Source organism: Hemicordylus capensis, chromosome 2 (assembly GCF_027244095.1).
Source record: "Hemicordylus capensis ecotype Gifberg chromosome 2, rHemCap1.1.pri, whole genome shotgun sequence".
NCBI lineage: Eukaryota > Metazoa > Chordata > Lepidosauria > Squamata > Cordylidae > Hemicordylus > Hemicordylus capensis.
The window spans coordinates 199,249,167-199,269,574 of NC_069658.1; the positions used below are offsets into that span (position 1 = coordinate 199,249,167).

A 20,408-nucleotide genomic window follows, 5' to 3' on the forward strand; every position below is an offset into this window, starting at 1 on the left:
TGTAGAGTCGGTCTGGATTGACACCCTCCCACACACATGTGCTATTAAGGAGAAAAAAGGGAAGCACATGGAGATCAGTCATGTGGTTAAAATCCTGTCTAGTATTTGGTCCTTCGTTGCATACAGGGCATTCCCTTTGACACATTATCAATTTCCTGAACATGGTGGGTGCTACCGCCACAATACCACCATATTTCTCTTTGTTAACAGTTACACCTTTTTGTTACTTGTGGGTATCAATCTTGATGCATCAGCCTTTGAAATACTGAAAGCTGGAAGAGCTAATGAAGGTTATCTCTTTGAGACTGATCAGCTGGTATCGGACCCCTGGGAGGAGTAGGCCTTCAGCTTACATGGCCCCTTCTTCACCTTGCATAGAAAGTCACTGGTGAACCAGGAAATCACAAGACACTAGAAAAGTGAGATGGTCTGGGAGATCTTGTTTTCTGGCAATCACAGGATTGCCTTGTTCACTTGTTAACTTTTATACAAGGTCAGGGAGAAGTACTGGAATTTGAGTCTTGCTCCAGCACAGAACAATCTCATCACGAGCAGGGTTCCAGGTGTCAAGCAATGTCTGAACAGATCCTTGGTTTCACTTATTTGATGCTTGCTTCATCTCCACACTTCATTTAGAAATCATGAGTGAGGGCAAACCTTTCTAAGAATCTGGGCATTCATATTACATTCTTATTACATTTTTAATTTAACTTTAATGTTGCTCCTCACTGTCCCAGAACAAAACTGTATGCCCCCCATACAAAACATGTATACTTCCTTTTCCCGGAACCATGAAGCTTGGTTTATGGGGCTTTAAAATTTGTCTTAATAAAAACTGAATGTGTATGATTGCGTCATGCATCACACACTCACTACCCCATAAATGTGATCCAGTTTGCCAGAAAAGGCTCCTGGTGGGGGAGGGCTGCCTAGTAACTGGTTTCTGGGATCATGGAATAGCCTGGTTTACCATCTGCGAAAACAAATGAGTAGGTAAAATTAACAAGATGTTTCCATGCATGAGGGCAATAACATGAATTTGACATGAGGAAACAAAACCCCAAAATCTCCAATGAGCAAGAAATTGTTATAAAAGGGAAGAGTGGAAGGCATCTGTCCTGACCAGCCCAGACCATTCACACAAATGCTTGCACCTGTTTCTGAAGGTCCAGGTGGCCCTCGTTATTCATGGTGCTGGCACCCGTGGTTTTGCATATCTGTGGTTGGGTTATAGGAACCCAGCTTCTTTTTCCATGGTTTAAAAAACAGGCAGAATTTGTCTCTTCATGGTTCCTGGGTAGCCCGAAATGACTTCCAGTGTGGGTTTTTTTTTTTAAATAGCATAGTCATTTTGTGGCGCTTTTTTTTAAAGCCCCACCTCCCCAGAATTAAAAAAGAAAAATCTTAAAGATTTGGAGGATTTGCATGTTTGTGGGGGAGGGGCTTTTTGGAGAGCTGGAGGCCTGGAGAGCAAGGTACTGTGCTTTATTGCCTTTATTTCTGCTTTTGGGGTCCTTTGGCTGAAGGAACCTAACCCCCCAATTCCCATTGACTCAAGATTTCGTTGTTTGTGGTTTCCATATTTGCGCCTATAGGTGAGAACAGAGCCCCCGCAAATAATGAGGGCTACCTGTACATGCTTTTATGCACAGAAACTCCTGAGAAGCGATATGCAAACAGTGACAGACCCTGGGATGAGGTGTGGACTGCATCCTCTCCTTTTGTGAGTTGCTGGCTCTTTGACACATGAGGCTAAACTCACCTCTGAGCCTCACTCACGCTTTTGCTATCTGTTGGTTGAGTGGAAGGTGGTGTGTGTGTGTGCGGATGAGTGTAATTTGTAATATAGGTGAGCATTTTGGCCGATGTAGGTTTTACATTCACACCACAAACCCAACTGTAGCAAGAGGCTACTTTAAGCCTCCTGTGTTAGTTATAAGTTTATTTGGTCATCGACCAGCAAATTAAGCCTCCTGTGTGCAAATGGCCCAAGTAGCTCCCAGTTGGGATGAACAAGTGCACAAAGACAGTACACAGTATTACATAAACATGTGAAGCGGAGGCTATCTTAACTGAGGAAAACGATACCATTTCCCCAGTACAGTACTTGGGGCAAGTGCTGCACTCGGCCCACCTACCTTGAGGGTCTCCATATGGTGCTCTGTCCTCAATCCCGGCCTTCCCCCACATGCTGACTCTCTCTGCGATGAGGCAATTGTGGCTGGGTTTGGCTCCTGCCTTTCCAGCAGCTGCCTGATGACAATTATATTGTAATCGCAGGAACAGCGCCAAGCAGCCAACCAAGCCCAGGCCCGGCTCCAGCTTTGTGCCAAGGGCTTATTAATTGTCCTCTGCACTGCCAAAGCCTCTCAAGGGGACTCTGCTTGCTCATGAAGTGGGTTCTTGCAGCGGTTCCAGACCGGTCGCATTTCTGCGTGATGCCTGCCTTCCAGTCAGAACATGATTGACTATGGTGGGGGTGGGAAGAGTGTCGGGTCCAGTGGCTTAGGCTGGCAGTAGGGTGTTTGCCCAAGAGGCAGCCCCACGAACCAGGTAGGGTTCCTGTGGGAAGACTCCACCCACCACCCCCGCCAGCCTGGTGTCATCCAGCACAGTGTGCGATGGTGGGAATAGTCCAGGCAGGCACAACTGGGAGACCAGGGAAGACTTTGAAAGGGCTGGAACAAGGGCAGGTTCTCCCACGATACAGGAGTGTGAAACAGATTGGCCAGAGCAGTAGCCCAGGCAACGCCCAGTGTCTTTGGCCTGCTGGCTAATGGACTGAGTGTGGCTTCAGAGTCACTCAGGCTGCTGCCAGATACACATGATGAGGAGGCCTCAAACACTTGCTGCTGCTTTCCCGGTGTTGGACTGTGGATTCACAGTACAGAGGAGACTAGCTGGGCCAGGCCAGTAGGCAGAACCAGGCTTAGCCACTTCCGTTCTGCAGGGAGCCAAAGGTTATGAGAACCAACATGATGTATACAGTGGACAGTGCTGGGCTTGGAGCAGGGAGGCCCATGGTCTGATCTGTGCTCACTGAGTGGCCCTTGGCAAGCTGTTATCATTTAGCCTGAACTCCAGGCTTGTTGTGAAGATGCAATGGGATAGCCCCAGTAATGCCTCGGAGGGATGGCAGGATACAAATGTGTTAACGACATTAGATGAATGCAAGTAGGGACCCACAACAAATTGTTGCAGTATATCCCTGGTGTGTGCATGTGCTACCTGGGTCTGTGCATGAGAATGGAGAAAGTTTTAGGTGCCTTTCCCCCTCAGAAGGAGAAGGGTTGTGATTATCTTGAGGGAGTATTCCTCAAGCAGAGAAATTGCCCACTCTTTTTGTTCAAGTCCTCCTCCCCTGCTCACTACTGAGTTCCATTAGACCTGCCCACCTGATTGTCTTTTAACTGTCTTCTGAATCCACAAGCATTCCGCTCCACTGAGTTACGTTGGGGCAGTTTGGAAAGGTGTTTGTTCCCTTAGGGTTTTTTCCTTCAGATTTTTGTGAGACCGAGGTATCTCTGGGAAACCTCAAGTCTGTCGCTGCCTCCCTCTTGCTACATAAGGATAATAACATTTCCTGCTCTTTCAGAAATAGATGTAAAATATTACTCTTTCCCACAATGCTGATGGGAAGCTAGGGGAAAGTGGAGACCTACTGAGTTTATTATTGCTGTTTTAATTAATTAACTCACCGTTCCTCCAAGGAGCTCAGGACAGTGTACATGGTTCTTCCTCTTCCCACCCCATTTGATCCTCACAACAACTCTGTAAGGTAGCGTCGGCTGAGCGTCAGTTATTGGCCCAAGGTCACCCAGTGAGTAGGGAACTGAGCACATAGGGTAGCATCCAGATTCGTTTGGTATTATTGTAAATGCTTTTGTGCTAGTGTTAAGGATTTGCACAGTTATTGCATGAAGACAGTCACCTCTGTTCCAGACTAGTTCTTGCACTGGTGCAGCCACTTGCACAGGCCCATATATAAGGAATTCCTCACTAGAGATGTGCAAATTGGTTTGATGTCGAGCTGAAACCGCCACCCCCACCCCAGTTCGGCTTGACATCGGGCTGAACACACACACACACACACCACCGGCCACTTGGTGGGGTTTGTGAGCTTTTTCAGTTTAATTTTTTTTTAATTGTTTGCACTTACACTCTCCAGGGGGCTTGTCCAAGGCCGTGTGTGTGTGGGGCGGGGGGTGTTTCCTGAGGCTCCCTCCCCTGCAGGCCTGTATTATGGCTCAAATTGCCCTGCGGGTGGTCTTCGGCCCATTGGGCATGCGCGGTGGCCTCCAAAATGGCTGCCGTGACAGGGGTGAGGCCCAGAACAGGCTGAAGACTGCCCAAACAGAGCAATTTGAAACATAATGGAGGCCCGCGGCGGGAGGGAGAACCTCCAGAGACACACACACACTTGGCATTGGAGAAGCCTCTCGGAGGGTGCAAGTACAAAATGTGGGTTTTTTTTACATTTTTAACCAAAAAAGCTTGTGAATACCCCCGAACCAAACCTGGGGGTGGGTGGGTTTGAGGGGGTGCCTGACCGAAGTGGCCCGGTCCAGTTTGGACTCGAACTGAACCAGGCCAGCCAATATATACCCCTACTCCTTACACAACATTAATTTGGGAGACTCCATCTTCCCGCTGCTCGTACTAAAACTTTGCAGAGCACCACAACTGCAAAAGGTCCTCCACAGTCACTACTTTGGATGCAACCAGTAGTTTATGGCTGAGATGAGACATGGACCAGTCTCATGTTTTTCTAGCTCATGTTTTTAGCCGCTTCACTGAACCAGCTCTCAGTGTGTCTCTGCTTCACTTCTCTCCCCAACAGCGATGCCAGGCTGCTACCTTGTGTTTGTGCTTCCGCTATTCCTTTTGTCCCTGGAGACCATCCTGTGCTTGGTGTTCTATTTCCCCACCACAGTGCCCAGGTTTTAATATTGTGCATATGCAGAACCTCTCTCATGCTAAACATAGCAATATAAACGTGACGCAGAGGAGCAATCACCAAATCCCCTCTGCCTGCAACAGCCAGAGACAGCCCAAGACATTCTGGTGTCTAAGGCAAAATCCAAATGACATCTCCTATAGTGAGAAAAATTTAATAGTTGATCCAGGGGTTCTCAACCTTGGGTATTCAGAGGGTGTTGGATGACAACTCCCATCATCCGCAGGCACCATGGCCAAAGGTACAAGTAACTGTTGCATTTCAGTGGTATTCTAGAACTTGCTTCCTATGGCAGCCAGCCTGATGAAGCCTATGTTGAGGTGGTTATGGGTGTGCCACACCACTGCAGACTGATTCAGCCCAGGTTGGCTTTGACAGAGGGGTGTGAACACTCAAGTCGTGTGCTGGCAAAATATTGAGATGAGATAGATGCAGGCTATGGTGGTGGAATTCACAGAACCACTTTTCTGTGGACTAATATGGCTACAAGCCACCTAATGGCGCAGTGGGGAAGTAACTTGCCTAGGGAGCAAGAGGTTGCCGGTTCAAATCCCCAGACTATGGGAAACACCTATATTGGGCAGCAGCAATATAGGAAGATGCTGAAAGGCATCATCTCATACTGCGCGGGAGATGGCCATGGTAAATCCTTCCTGTGTTCTACCAAAGACAACCACAGGGCTCTGTGGTCGCCAGGAGTCGACACCGGCTCGATGACACAACTTTACCTTTAATATGGCTACAAGTCAGTTTTGGCTGATTAATAATGCCATCTGCCATTAGTTGAGAGGATCATGTGACTTAGACCAGTGCACAAGAAAGCGGAATGTGTGAGCAGCAGGTATAATCACTGACAACAATTTCTCAATCCTCACTTTCCTCTGACAGATGGACCCAGTGCAGAAGGCAGTGATCAACCACACCTTTGGGGTACCCGTAGCAAAGGCCAAGCGCCCCGTCATCTCTTGCAACGTCTGCCAGATCCGCTTCAATTCCGAGGTAAGGCTTTGGCAAGAAGGGCGACACCAGGTTTAAGTCCAGATCTCTCAGCCCTGTGCTATAACTTTTGCACGGTGGTGGCGAGTCTGGAAGGGGGGTGATGGAAATGTGGATGGCCATGGAAATGTGGCCATGTGCAGAAAAACCCTGAATATCTATAAAGTGACATTGCTCAGGTTACAGATTTCTTATGAAAACTGGGGGCCATTCACACGCGCAGGCAAAACCAGGCGAAGGAAGCCCAGCCCAGTTTTGCCTATGTGTGAGGACCGCCAGGAGCTGCACAGCTCCCGCCAGTGGCACAGTGGCAAATCCCGTAGGGAGCCCCGACTGTTAGCCAGGGTTAAGGGCATGAGCATGCTCTGACCCCTGGCTAATGGACCGTGAGTTGGTGCCACCTGGTCCCATGCAGCACCTACACATGCATAGCCTCCTGGCCTGTTTCTGGAGGCTCCCCATAATGCACTGCAGACTCTCACGGTGCATTATGAGAGTTCCAGGGGCCTCCTGGCCCCCAAACCTCCTGACTGCCTGTAGCAGCTGGTGAATGTTTGGGCGAGCAATTCACTCGCCCAGCCAGGAGACAAGGATTGTCTGTGGGGGAGGTAAGCGTTTTGAGGCTGCCTCCCCTGGAGCGTGGAGCCCTTTCTCCCTGATCATGAGAAAGGGCTCCTGGTTTCAGTGCACCAACAAAGCTCAGGGAGATTGTTTGTGCATAAGAAAGTGGAGCAGGAGTGGTCTTTGTAGGACTAGATTTAGATAATCTCTGAATCATAGGGATGTCGAAGACCTGGTTGCTTGTTGTCCCATCTCCTGTCCCAAGGCAAGATTTTCCACAACAGATTAACCCTCACCATCCAAGAATCCAACAAAATGCATTTTCCACTTCTGTGAAGCTGCCTTATGCTGACTCAGACCATTGATCCATCTAGCTGAGTATTTTCTGACTGACCGCGGCTTCCAAGGTCTCAAGCAGAAATCTTCCCTAGTCTTATCAGTAGGGATGCTGGGAATTGAATGTGTGCAAGGGATGTGTTTGCCACGGAGCAGCAGGTGAGCAAAGACACATGCTAAAGGCAAAAACAGAACACAGAAAACAAATGGCCGTCCAGTCTGATCCGAGAAACAACCTGGCGCAGGATGTGGTCCAGATGCAAGATCCAAGGAATCTCACCTTACCTGGAATTAAGGCAGAGGGGACAGAAAGGCACAAGGTGATGACATCCTTTTGGTATATACTGAAGCTATTCCCACGATCACTGGAAAGCAGGCTAAGGTTGCTTAGCCTACTTTCCAGGGGTCGTAGCCCAGTGCTCCCAAGGCGGCTAGCCCGCCTAAACCACCCTCCCCTTAAATGAGGTTAATGGAGTGAGCGCTCTGTTAATCTCATTTCATTGCTTGTGTGTTGCCGCAGTGCGTGGCGACACATGAGTAGACCCCTGGCCGGGAGGCTACAAGCAGCCTCTTGGGCTTGGGGGTCTCTCCAGGATGCCCCACGCACTGCGTGGCCCCCGATCCCCGCACCCCCTGCCCGCTCTCCCTGCAGAACCCCCTCAGGCGCTTCACACGTGCGTTGTGAAGTGCCTCACTGTATATTACTGGAGAGAAAGAGACATGGAGCTGTTGTTTCTTGTAATGCATGGTCCCCCATTAATGGTCAATGACAGGGTGAAAAGCACAAGGCATTGTCAAAGCCTATCAGCAAGGAAAACAATGTAAGGGGACCGTAGGTGGGCTGGCTGGCAGGAAAACTGGACCTGAGAAGAACAACGCACACAGCTGTGGCGGGAGGAGAGACGGGAGCACCAGGACAGAAGAGCACCGGAGAGCTCAGGAGAAAGGAAACGGACAGTCGCTTTGGGGACTCAGCAACCCAGAGGGCTGCTTACTGCATTTATCCCTTGCCTTTCTTTCATCGTGGAACTCGAGGTGGCATGCCTGTGGTTGCCGGGCAGTCCGCCATCCAGGTTCATGACAGCTCTTCTAGCCCATATCTCGAGAAATCTCTGACCAGATCCAGACCTGTGTAGCTTCAGGCCAGTTGGTTACATCATGTGCCTTCACACTGTCCTCTGGAATCGGAGCAAGCAGGAATTAGAACCATTCAGTATGGTGGGGTTCACAGATGTAGAGGGAGCATGAGCATCAATGGCAGGATATGGTTTGTTCCTCAGGCAAAGCATCCATCCCAGGCAATGGCAATGAATGTTGTTAGGTTTTGGCATTACGGCTCCTTCAAACCCCTCTACTGAACATAGGAAGCTGCCTTCTATGGAGTCAGGCCCTTGATCCTTCTAGCTCATTGTTGTCGACACTGGCTGGCTGCAGCTTTCTAGGATTCCAGCTGAGGGTCTTTCCCCGTCGTATCTGGAGATACCAGGGACTGAGCCCAGGACTGTCTTATCCAAATCAGGGGCTTTGCCACCGAGCTATAGCTCCTCCCCCTGCACTCTTGCTTCCACTGCTGAAATGCCCAGCAATGAAAGGGAGATTTGCACAGGATCTATTTGCAAGCTGAATGGACATATGAGGCTTGCAAACCTTTGTTGTGCATGTTTTCCTTTGAGCATTGCAGCCGCAGCGTACCAGCAGAACATGCAAGGCACTCGTGCAGCTAGGTGCTTTTAGTGTCTGAAGCTGCTATGAGCACTGACACCTTTTTACCTGACAGAGCCCATGTGCCTTCTGCACGACAGGCTGAAATGTAGGGCTTTCCCCATTGCCATGTCTCCAAACGGACATCAGCTGTACCTGTTGAATTTCTGCTCATCAAGCAGCCGTTAAGGCACCACAGAGATTCTGCCAGGGAACAAAATGTAGCCACCCCAGATATTTATATGATTGCCTAATGAAACCTTGGAGTGTATTGACCATCCCGGAATAACCAGGCACGAGCTTTTAACAAGCTCAGGAAAGGCTATAACCCATAACACAAGCTGTCTGGATGCAATTTCAATTCCCAGCCTTCCTAACAAGATGGCTTTCAGGGCTGGGGGTGGGGGGGGGAGGTGCTTTTGCATGCTGCCGCTGAGAGTGCTGTCTGACAGAGATGCCTGGGGCAAAAAGCTAGATGGAGAGAATAGGACAGAGGCATGCAGGGTATAAGGGCCTGCTGTTGGTTGACTGTGTATATTCTCTCTCCTTTGCACAGAGTCAAGCTGAAGCACACTACAAGGGGAACCGCCACGCCCGGCGAGTGAAAGGAATTGAGGCAGCCAGGACGCGGCAGAAGGAATCGGGAGGCCGCGAGGGAGACAAGCCCGGACCTGTGGGCAGCCCATCCTCCAGTGCTGGGGAGAGCGACTCTGACCGCACAGGTACTGAGTGGGGCTCTTGCTCCTCCTGACCTTGCCTGGGAAACTGGGTGGTTCCTATGGAGCCTCTTTGGCAGTGTGCATGTTGGGTGCTCCATATTCCCGGAAGAAGTTGAACAGGGCTCCAGAGAGCTCACTCTGCACCAGAATGTAGCTCCAGGCCAGGGCTGCACAACGTCGGTCCTCCAGCTGTTTTTTGGACGACATCTCCCATAATCCCCAGCCACAGTAGTCAGTATTCAGGGATGAAGGGAGCTGTGATCCAACCACTGCAGGAGGGTCAAAGTTGTGCAGCCCTGCTCTAGAGCTTGATGCCCGAGCTCTGGAACTGGCTTCCATGCAAACCTAGGTACATGTGACAGGAAAGGGATGGAGAGTGCCCCTGGGCATATGCAGAGAGCATTTTTCTCGCCACTGAGTACCCACAGCCCATCTGTGCATATTTCAGGGATTGGGGAGAATGGGGATCCATAGTGGTGATCAAAAACATTCTCGGCACATGGTAGGAGACCTGTCCCCGACACATTGTTCGCCTCACTTGTCAGGAAGGACTCTTAGCCGTTTTCTTTCGGCAGTGCAGCCGACTCTGGGGAGGGTATGGTGAATGTTTATAATGCTGGCTGGGGAAGAATATGGTTGTGGGAGGGGCGGCGGCTCATGGCGCTGCCTGTATCCTGCCTCAGCTACAGGGCTCAATAAGACATTAACGGCATTCTGCATCAATGACAAGGCTGAGGCTGAAACCTTTGCACTGGCAGTGGGGGAGGGAAGGGTTTGTTCATGCACCCACCCCATCTTTGACGTCTTTTCTGTCCTCCTGGTGCTGGGAACCTGAGCTGGCTTGTCAGCACCAGTGACGGCCGAGCAGGCGGGTAATTAAATCGCTTCTAATTAAACATTGATTGCGGCTCTGATGGCCAGTGGAAATGGAGCTGGGGCTGTAGCCGGCAGTGCTCGCTGGAGGAGAGCTGCTTCCCAGCTGTGGAGGAGGGAGTTGGGTGGCCTTCAAGGTAACTTCCCACCCCCGTCACTTGCGATGCAATGCACTGGCACTCTCCTCCCTGCAGCACCGCTGTCGAGCACAAGATCTGATCTGAGAATGCTGTATTTTTATGCAAGGAGGTGGAACGTGGAGCAAACAACCCCAGAATTCATCCTGGAGGCTGATGGCAGCCTTGGGCACCTCTGCTAAACAGGGAGATCAGATATAGTTTGTTGTTGTTTTTTAAAGCAAGCAAACTACTACCTTGCAAATAAAAGGAGTGCCAAAGGTGGAAAGAGGGTGTCATCCAGGCAAACAACTTTCATTTTTGTAAGTCAGGCACAACACTAAGGCTGAAGCAAGGCATTTGTTTTGAGAGGTTGTTTTTCTATACATTTTTGTGTACTGTTTCTCCTGTGCAAAAGCAACCTTTTGTTGCCTTATGAACATATGAATCTGCCTTATCCTGAGTCCAGCTGTTGTTCTGTCCAGCTCAGTGTTGTTTGCAACGACTGGCAGTGGCTTGCCAGGGTTTTGGGCACAAGTCCTTCCCATTCCTGCCTGGTGATGCCAATGATTGAACCGGAGACTTCCTGCATGCTCAGTGGGCTCTGCCACTGAGCTACAACCTTCATAGGCAAGAGCCTGCTGCTTCATCAGAAGCATGGATGATGGGTTTCTATCAACAGGCAAACCTTATAAATCACAGACCTGGCATCCATGCTTTCGCATATCCCCAGTCAGGTAATTGCCACCTGACACACAAACATTTGGCAACTAAAGGGTTAAGACTTGTGTGTCTGTGGGCCGGGAGTGGGCAGAAATAACCTCCGAGGTAATTTCTTCCCACCATTTTAAGGGACCCATTTTCTGGCTTGTTTTTGTAAGCAAGGAAAACACTCCCCGTGTGTGATTTTTTTCCATGGGAAAACCTGAAGATTTCAGTGTTTGGGGGGCATTGCTTGACAGCTGGGGATACATAAAGCACAGTAGGTTACCTTCCCCTCCAATTTTCCCCACTTCCTGCCCTTTTTGTGTGTGTGCTTATTTTTCACGGTCTAGGGGACCTACCCTGCCCGCCAGTTCCATAGCCCTAGTGCCCTGTTATCCGTGGTTTCCCTATCTGGGGCCCCCCTGCCACAGAATGGAACCCCTGTGGATAACGGGGTTTTCCTGTCGTATACATGCTCCTGGGATAGTGGAAGGCAGGGCAGAGTCTGTTTTCCAAGCTGAGAGTAAAAGGTGAAGCACACAATGCATGACTTGACACAGATGTAGGTGGGTTCAGACACACCCAACCCTGGTGAGATGATGACTGTTGATAGCAACTTAAACAACCCAGGTCTCTGTCCCAGCCAAAGTAAATGATGTGACTCCCGTTGAGCAACCTCACGCCTGTATCCTCTGGCTATGGATACTGTTGTCTTTTGGGAGCTGAGGAACAAGCAGTGTATAAAAGTACTAAATTTGACAACCTGATTTTAAAATATATATGTTTTAAAACTATGTTGTGCCTTTTAGCCCAGAAGGAGGCCCTCAAGGGGGCCTACCAAAAACTGAAAAGCAATATGAAACCAGGTAGAAAGGAAAACCAAATCCACATGAAACTGCTAATCCAGGCCAAGCCCTAACAGCAGGGTTCTGTTAGGGACCATAAACGCCCAAAGTTTTTTGCCAAATGTGGCCGCCACCAGCAGGTAAGCAGATTCAACAAAGAGAAAAACTTAACAGAGTAATAAAACGTAACAGAAGAACAGCCCTGCTGGATCAGGCCCAAGGCCCATCTAGTCCACCATCCTGTTTCACACAGTGGCCCACCAGAAGCCGCTGGAAGCCAGAGGCAGGAGTTGAGGGCATGCCCTCTCTCCCGCTGTTACTCCCCTGCAACTGGTATTCAGAGGCATCCTACCTCTGTGGCTGGAGGTGGCCTATAGCCCTCAGGCCTTAAATTCTTTAAAAATATTCCAAATGCAAACCTTTAAAAAATTTGATTTTTCTAAAAGTATTGGACTTTGTGTGCAATTCTATTTCACTTCTGCTGCCAGTGGCCTTTGCCTGCATCGGGCCCCAATCTATGGCTCTTCAGCTGCTGTTGGACTACAACAGGCCTGCTCAACTTAGACCCCTCAACTGTTTTTGGACTACAACTCCCATAATCCCCAGCCACAGTGGTCAATAGCCGGAGATTATGGGAGTTGTAGGCCAACATCTGCAGGAGAGCTGAACTTGAGCAGCCCTGGACTACAACTACTATCACCCCCGTCACAGTAGGCAGTAGCTAGGACTGATGGGAACTGTAGGCCAACATCTACAGGAGGGCCACAGTTTGACACACACACCCCATCCCCACCCCCGGCCTGTATAGTTTACAACCAGACATGCAGGAAATTCCCTAGAAAGGTCAGGTGCCTTGTTTTCTTTCTCTCCTTGTGTCCTATTTCACCATGTGGATGGGCAGAAAATCAGCACAGGCTAAAACTCTCCCAGTTGTGTGGGCTGCAGGGATTGAATGTCTTTTTATAGGGATATCTACTTCCTGAAATAAATCAAAGGGAGAATTCAAAAGGAGAATTTCATCAAACACAGTCAAGGTTAATCTGCAAGAATCCTGGGTTGGGGGGGTGAATGTGGGTCAATGAGGAGAAGACCCACATCAGATTGCTTCCAACTTCATGTATGAGACTTTCCATATACAGACATTACCACCACGTACAGAAAAACATAGAACTCGCATGTAGATTGTTGCATGTGACAACTGCGTTTGTGAATTTTGCGGTGTGTACACGTGTGCGTATGCAGTCATGTTGCTATCTGAGTGTGGATTTTGCAAGTTCTATAAATTTACAAGAAAAAATGTGTGGCACTCACAAAACCCACAGGCAGATAACATCTGTGGAGGTCCGGTTACAGTTGCCACCAGCTCATTTGGTGGCAGCCTGGGACTGGACCTTCTCCACGACTGCCCCAGTGCTCTGGGATGAACTTCCTGTCAAAATAACAGTTTCTTCATCTCTGGCTGTCTTTAAAAAGACCCTCTCAGTAAAACTCCCAAAAAGGGAGTTTTACTATTCCCTTGAGAAATAGTCTCTCTCCTTAACTCACATCTACTCAACCAGCTTCCTTCTCTGTCTAGAGAAGGGCCACAGGGTTATACCTTGCAGTCACTTGTTTTATTGACCTTGGGTAATAGTTGCCCCATGTTTGCTTGCACTGAGTGACCAGCTTCAGAATTTTGCCAGATATGGGCATGTGCAGAGTTCACAGTCCAACTCATTGCCAAGATGGAGACTGCAAGCCTGTAGTTCCAAATCACATAGTGGGGTTCTGTTTCTAGTCCCCAAACAGGCTGTTTTAGCCAGAGCTAGTGTGGACTTGTGGTGTGGCAGAGCCCAAGAGCAGCGAGGATCATGTGGGGGAAGGTAGGTAGTGTCCTGCCTTCCCCCCAGCCCTGGCACTGAATGGTTGAGTGAATGACCCTCTTATGTTGAACACAGGCATAGCAGTACACTCCCTGTGTGTACCATGCATTTGAAGGACCAATATCAAGGTTCATTTTTTTAAATGAATGCAGGTATGGCCATTCACACAAAACAAGTATGAGTGTACAGACATCTGTACACTTGTACAACATATTGTCTGAATCAGGTTAATCAATCAGTGTTAATGTATCAATCAGCTCTAGAAAAAAAGGACATAGAACATGTGCAGACAGCTGTAACTGAGAAGAACAACTGCATAGTTTCAGTACACTAAATCCCTGTAGTACAAGCAAACTAGTTCTCTTATCCATTCTCCTGGACGATAGGACCCATTTGTTAGATCAACACAAGCTAAAATGCAATATGTGACTATCTTCTCATCTGGAGCATAGGGAAGTGATATGATACCTGCAAAGTTTTTAAAAAGTGTCTGAGGAGGTCACTTTGGTATTAAATAGTTGTGAACCTCTGGAGGATGGGATCGAAATGTTTAAAATAAATGCATAACTCACATCAGAAATAGGGGTGAGCACAAACAGCGATTCGAGCACCAGTTTGGCAGCGAACCGGTTCAGCAGGGCAGAGAACGAGAGCTTTAAGAAAGAGGAGAGCAGGTCCTTACCTGCTTTCCACTACCCCATGCCGCTTCCTGCTGGGGCGGTGCTTAGCCCAAGTACCCCTGTGCGGTACCAGCACACACATGGTGTCCACACATGTGCAGGTGCCATGTGCATGGTCAGCAATACCATGCTGACCACTCAAATGGTGCCCACGCATGCCATGTGTGTGCTGGTGCCGTGCGGGGCCTACTTGGGCTGAGCGCCGCCCCAGCAGGAAGCAACATGGGGTGGTGGAGAGCAGGAAAGGACCTGCTCTCTTCTTTCTTAAGGCTCCCATTCCCCTCCCCGTGGCACCGAACCAGTGCTCGAACCACAGTTTGTGCATGCCCCTAATAAGAAGTTAATGCAAGGGTGTGTGTTTTTTCTTTTTAGTGGATTTATTTGCAGGCATTCATTGCTCATTCAGTCTAGGAATGTGTGTGCAGATAAACAAATTTCTCGTGGAACTGACTGTTGTGTGCAAATCTGCTCTTGATTACACCCCTCTCTTCTTCTTCTGCAAGTTGCTCAGAACTTTGTAGGGCTCTAGATGCCCGTTGCTGGAAGTGTTTTTGAGTTCTAGCAAAAAAAATGCTTGGCACAGATGTGGTCGTCTTGAGATGTAGAAGGTGTAGGAACAATTACTCAAAGCCGCTGGTTTCTCGCCACCAGTGATCTCAGAACTATATTTATGGGTCTCCCACCCCCACCCCTCAGTGAGCACGACTGGATCCTTAACAAATGCTATAGACTCCTAGAAGGGTAGGAGCCATGAGAAGTGGATCCAGGTGACTCACTAAAGAAGGGTGTAACTTCAACAGAGCACACAATGCTCCCTGCATGCTCGCCATGTGTTTTCGGGCTAGACATGAGCTAGTAATGTCGTCATAACAACCCTGGGCAGGGCTCCAAAGCCGTGTTCCAACCAGGGGCTCTTGTTCAAGATTTTTCATACTCCAGAGAAACTCAGGGGCTGCTCTCAGCAAAACCAATGGTATACATTCCAATGGTCATAAGTTAGGGGTTCTCAAACTTCAGCCCTCGTTAGTTGTTGGACTACAGCTCCCACCATCCCTTTAGCCATTGTGCCTGGGAAGGATGGGAGTTGTAGTTCGACATCCGGAGACCCTAGTTTGAGAACCTCTGGTCCATTTCCTTAGAATGAATACGTTTTATATACAAGAGCCAGCATGGGATAGTGCTTAGTGTTAGACTTACACCAGGAAGATTGGGTTCAAATTCCCGATCAGCCAAAAAAAATCTCACTAGGAACATAGGAAGCTGCCTTCTACAGAGTCAGACCATTGGACCATCTAGCTCAGTATTGTCTGCTCTACACAGACTGGCAGCGGCTTCTCCAAGGTTGCAGGCAGGAGTCCACTCTGGTTGCATTTGAATGGGAGACTACAGGTGTGAGCACTATAAGATATTCCCCTTAGGGGATGGGGCCACTCTGGGAGGCAGAGCACCTGCATGCTTGCATGCAGAAGGCTCCACGTTTCCTCCCTGGTATCTCCAAGATAGGGCTGAGAGAGGATCCTTCCTGCAACCTTGGAGAAGCTGCTGCCAGTCTGTGTAGACAATACTGAGCTAAATAGACCAATAGTCTGACTCGGTATATGGCAGCTTCCTACGTTCTTATGAGTCTCTCAGCCCTATCTTGGAGATGCCTAGAAAGGAACTGGGGACCTTCTGCATGCAAGCAGGCAGGTGCTCTTCCCAGAGTGGCCCCATCCCCTGAGGGGAATATCTTACAGTGCTCACACATGTAGTCTCCCATTCAAATGCAACCCAGGGCAAACCCTGCGTAGCAAAGGGGACAATTCATGCTTGCTACCACAAGATCAGCTCTCCTCCCATAGACCAGTTCTCCCCCTAGGTGACCTTGAGCCAGTCACCTTCTCTCAACCTAAAGGTAAAGTGTGCCGTCAAGTTGATTTTGACTCCTGGCGTCCACAGAGCCCTGTGGTTTTCTTTTGGTAGAATACAGGAGGGGTTTACCATTGCCTCCTCCCATACAGTATGAGATGATGCCTTTCATCAGCACCTTCCTATATCGCTGCTGCCCAATATAGGAGTTCCGCATAGTCTGGGAAACATACCAGCGGGGATTTGAACCAACTGTCTCCTGCCTGTTGGTCAATCATTTCCCTGCTGTGCCACTTAAGGTGACGCTCAACCTAGCCTGAGAATCCAATTAGAGAGAAGGGAAGGATGTACTCTGCATGCCACGCCAAGCTTATTGGAGGAAGTGCGGAATTTTCAAAAAAGTGTAGTGATTTCATAGACTAGCTCAGGTGATCTGAACCTGACTTAAATAAATAAATAAATCACAGGGTTAATAGCAATAGCACTTACATTTATATACCGCTCTATAGCTGGAAGCTCTCTAAGCGGTTTACAATGATTTAGCATATTGCCCCCCAACATTCTGGGTACTCATTTTACCGACCTCAGAAGGATGGAAGGCTGAGTCAACCTTGAGCCCCTGGTCAGAATCGAACTTGTAACCTTCTGGTTACAGGGCGGCAGTTTTAACACTGCGCCACCTCCCTACTAAATCTGGAAGAGTACAGAGGGGTCCTTCCCCTGCAAAAGTGGCTCACTCATGTTGGTTCTGACTGTCCCAGAAAGGCTGAAACCTACACCCCATTGAAAAGGAAGCCCTGGAATTATGGTAGGCATGGAACATTTTAGAGTTTAATTCTGCATAGTGCAGCAGTGCTCAAATTTGGATCTCCTTGCGTTGTTGAATGTTCCCATCATCCAACAAACTTGGATCTCCAGATGTTGCTGGATGTTCTAATCATCCAACCTTAGATGCTGGATATTCCCATTATCCACAGCCACAATGGCCAAAGAAAAAGAGGCCCTTACAGCACTAAATGAGGAACAGGGCTTAGGAGGAATAGGGACCAGGATGGTCCAGTAAATGGGCCCCAAATCCAGCTAAAAATAGCCACGGCTAAGTCCCATTGAAACCAATGGAATGGATTTGTTGCAATTAACTTAAATCCTGTTGTTTATAGGATTATTCCCTTTAACAACATATACTGTAGAAGTAAATCAGGTTAAGCTTTCCTCATCATTTTATTCTAATGCCAGGAAAAGTTTTACCTGCTTAATTTTTGCATGTCAGGTTGTCGGTAAAGGTGCGGAGCAGTAAAAAGATGAGACTACAATTATACTTGAACCCAATAGAATTCAAGCTCCATCTCAGACGTGAACTAATTTTTGTCGCATCACTGAAGGCAGAGTTGCCAACTTTTTTCTTCCTTTCTGCAAGTGCTTCTGTGCCTCATAGGCAGAGATTTAGCAGAGGAAGCTTTTCCTGGCATAGAGAGGAAGCGAAATAAAAAGCAGCCCACTGCTAAATCTCTGCCAGTCATACAGATTAAGGGCTCAAGAGCAGGACTACTGATAAAAATTTATAGTTAAAAGCTAAACAAGTTTTAAAGAAGAAAGTAAAAGGCACCGGAGCCCTGCCAGAACAAAATTGGCAACTCTTGGTGGTCTTGCAAACAAAGTTATCTTGGTTTCCATCTGTCAGTCAGGAGCAGTGGTGACCTACTTAAGAGGAGTAATGGGGAGGCTTAAAAAGATGGGGATTGCTCAGGCACTGTGTGCATTAAAATTGTTCTGGAAATTATTATTCTATCCCACCCTTCCTCCAAAGAGCTTAGAGCAATATAAATAGTTGCTTTCTGAGAGAGACTGGAACAAGGTCATCTCATGAGTTTCATGACTGAGCAGGGATTTGAACCCAGCCCCCAGCCCCCGATTCAAGTCCAACACTCTAACCATTACACCACGCTGGCTCTTTTGCGCATTCTCCATATTCGGGAGAATGCTTGCCACCTAGCTGACACAAATTCTGTGCCCAACATGCCATTTCAGCTACCAGCTGAAATAAAAGTTGTAAGAGATGGGGTGGCTCTTATTTCAGCAGGAAGTGTGTTCCAAAGTCTCAGAGCAGCAACAGAGAAGGCCCGTCCCTGAATTGCCACCAGATGAACCTCTCCAGATGATCTCAATAGGCGGTGTGGTTCATAGCAAAGAAGATATTCTCCTAAATACCCAGGGCCCAAGCTGTTCAGGGCTTTATAGCTTATAACCAAAACCTTGTACTTTGCCCGGAAACTTATCAGCAGCCAGTGTAGAGCTTTTAAGATAGGAGTGATATGGTCTCTCCGAGAAGACCCGGAGACCGTCCTGGCTGCCGCATTCTGTACCAATTGTAGTTTCTGGACTATGTACAAACGCAGCCCCACATAGAACGCATTGCAGTAGTCAAGTCCGGAGGTGACCAGTAGATGTACTACTGTTCTGAGATCATTTATCTCAAGAAATGGACGCAGCTGGTGTATCAACTGAAGCTGATAAAAGGCAACTCTGGCCACTGCCTCAAACTGGGACACTAGGGAGAGTTTTCTGTCCAGAAGCACCCCCAGACTGCGTACCTGTTTTTTCTGGGAAAGTCTGACCACATCCAGAACAAGCAGATCAAAATCATCTCCCGAGTTCCGACCCCACACAATAAGTACCTTCGTCTTATCTGGATTCAGTCTGTTTGTTACCTCTCATTCAGCCCATCACTGCCTCCAGGCAGGCATTTAGGGAGGTTATCCTTTCTGATGATGTTGACATGGAGAAATAGATTTGGGTGTCATCAGCATACTGATAACACCCTGCACCAAATCTCCTGATGAGCTCTCCCAGCGGTTTCATGTAGGTGTTAAAGAACATTGGAGACAGTATGGAGCCCTGATATGGGACACCATATCGGAGTTCAGTTTTTGAAGAACAACAGTCCCCGAGAGACACCATCTTGAATCTGCCCGAGAGGTAAGAGTGGAACTACTGCAAAGCAGTGCCTCCCACCTCCAACCCCCTCAGACGTTCCAGAAGGATACTATGGTTGACAGTATCGAAAGCCGCTAAGAGGTCCAAAAGGACCAACAGAGACCCACTTCCCCTGTCAATTCCCAATTGGAGATCATCCATCAGGCCGACCAAGGCAGTCTCCACCCCATAGCCCACCTGAAAGCTGGTCTGAAACGGGCCTAGATAATCAGTTTCACCCAAGACTGCCTGCAGTTGGGAGGCCACCAGCCTCTCAATTACCTTGCCCAACCACGGAAAGTTGAAGAGAGGCCTATAGTTGCTCAACTCTGAGGAATCCAGGGCAGGCTTCTTCAGAAGTGGTCTAATAATTGCCTCCTCAAGACAAGGAGGCATCCTGCCCTCCCTCAGAGAAGCATTTATGATCTCTACCAGCCTTCTACAACAACCTCCCTGCCAGATAGTATTAGCCACATTGGGCAAGGGTCAAGAGAAAAGGTGGTAGGCTGCATTGCTCCAAGCAGCTTGTCCAATTCCTCACGAGTCACAAACTGAAACTGATCTAGCCTAACCACATCAGAGGAGTCGCTGGACACCTCCGATTCAGACACTGCAGTAATTGTGGGATCTAAATCCAAGTTGGCCCGAATACAAGAGATTTTATCCACACAGAAAAAATTAAACACATCACAGCAGGTGATAGATGGTTCCAAATTCTGATTCAAGGGAGGAGGGGCACTCACTAGCCCTCTCAAAACCCAGGACAACTCCGCTGGACGTGAAATTGCGGACGCAATATGGGCTGAAAAGAATCACTTCTTTGCCTCCTGTATTGCCAGAGCATAGATCTTCAAATGTGCTCTATGTTGTAATCTGTTGGATTCAAGTTGAGTCTTCCTCCACTTGTGCTCCAGTCATCTACCTCGCCGCTCCAGCCCCCGTAGTTCTTCCATATACCAAGGGGCCAATTTTGAAGCGAGTCAGAGAGGACACTTAGGTGTGATCATGTCTACTGTCCTGCTGAGTTTGCTGTTCCAATTCTCCACCAGGGCATCAACAGGATCACCAGCAGAGGCAACATCAAATCCCTCCAAGGCTTCTTGGAACCCTATTGAATCCAATAACGTTCTCGGGTGGACCATCCTAATGGGTCCATCGCCCCTGCGAAGGTGGGAAGTGATTGTGAGTCCAACTTTAACCAGTTGGTGGTCCATCCATGATAATGGGGAAATCACA

The 20,408-nt window shown here is 48.5% G+C and overlaps 1 protein-coding gene across 11 annotated transcripts in view; it reads left to right on the forward strand.

Moving 5' to 3' along the window:
* The window catches only part of ZNF385A (zinc finger protein 385A), a 243,799-nt gene that overhangs the window by 180,933 nt on the left and 42,458 nt on the right, over nucleotides 1-20,408 (forward strand). For 9 of the 11 annotated variants that reach the window (XM_053296651.1, XM_053296655.1, XM_053296652.1 and 6 more), the window contains 2 exons: nucleotides 5,846-5,956; nucleotides 9,108-9,273. In XM_053296651.1, coding sequence (XP_053152626.1) covers nucleotides 5,846-5,956; nucleotides 9,108-9,273 — 277 coding nt within the window. Of the gene's footprint in view, nucleotides 1-1,145; nucleotides 1,476-4,341; nucleotides 4,462-5,845; nucleotides 5,957-9,107; nucleotides 9,274-20,408 lie in introns of those variants that run through there. The other 2 variants (XM_053296658.1, XM_053296662.1) reach the window with 2 other exon arrangements.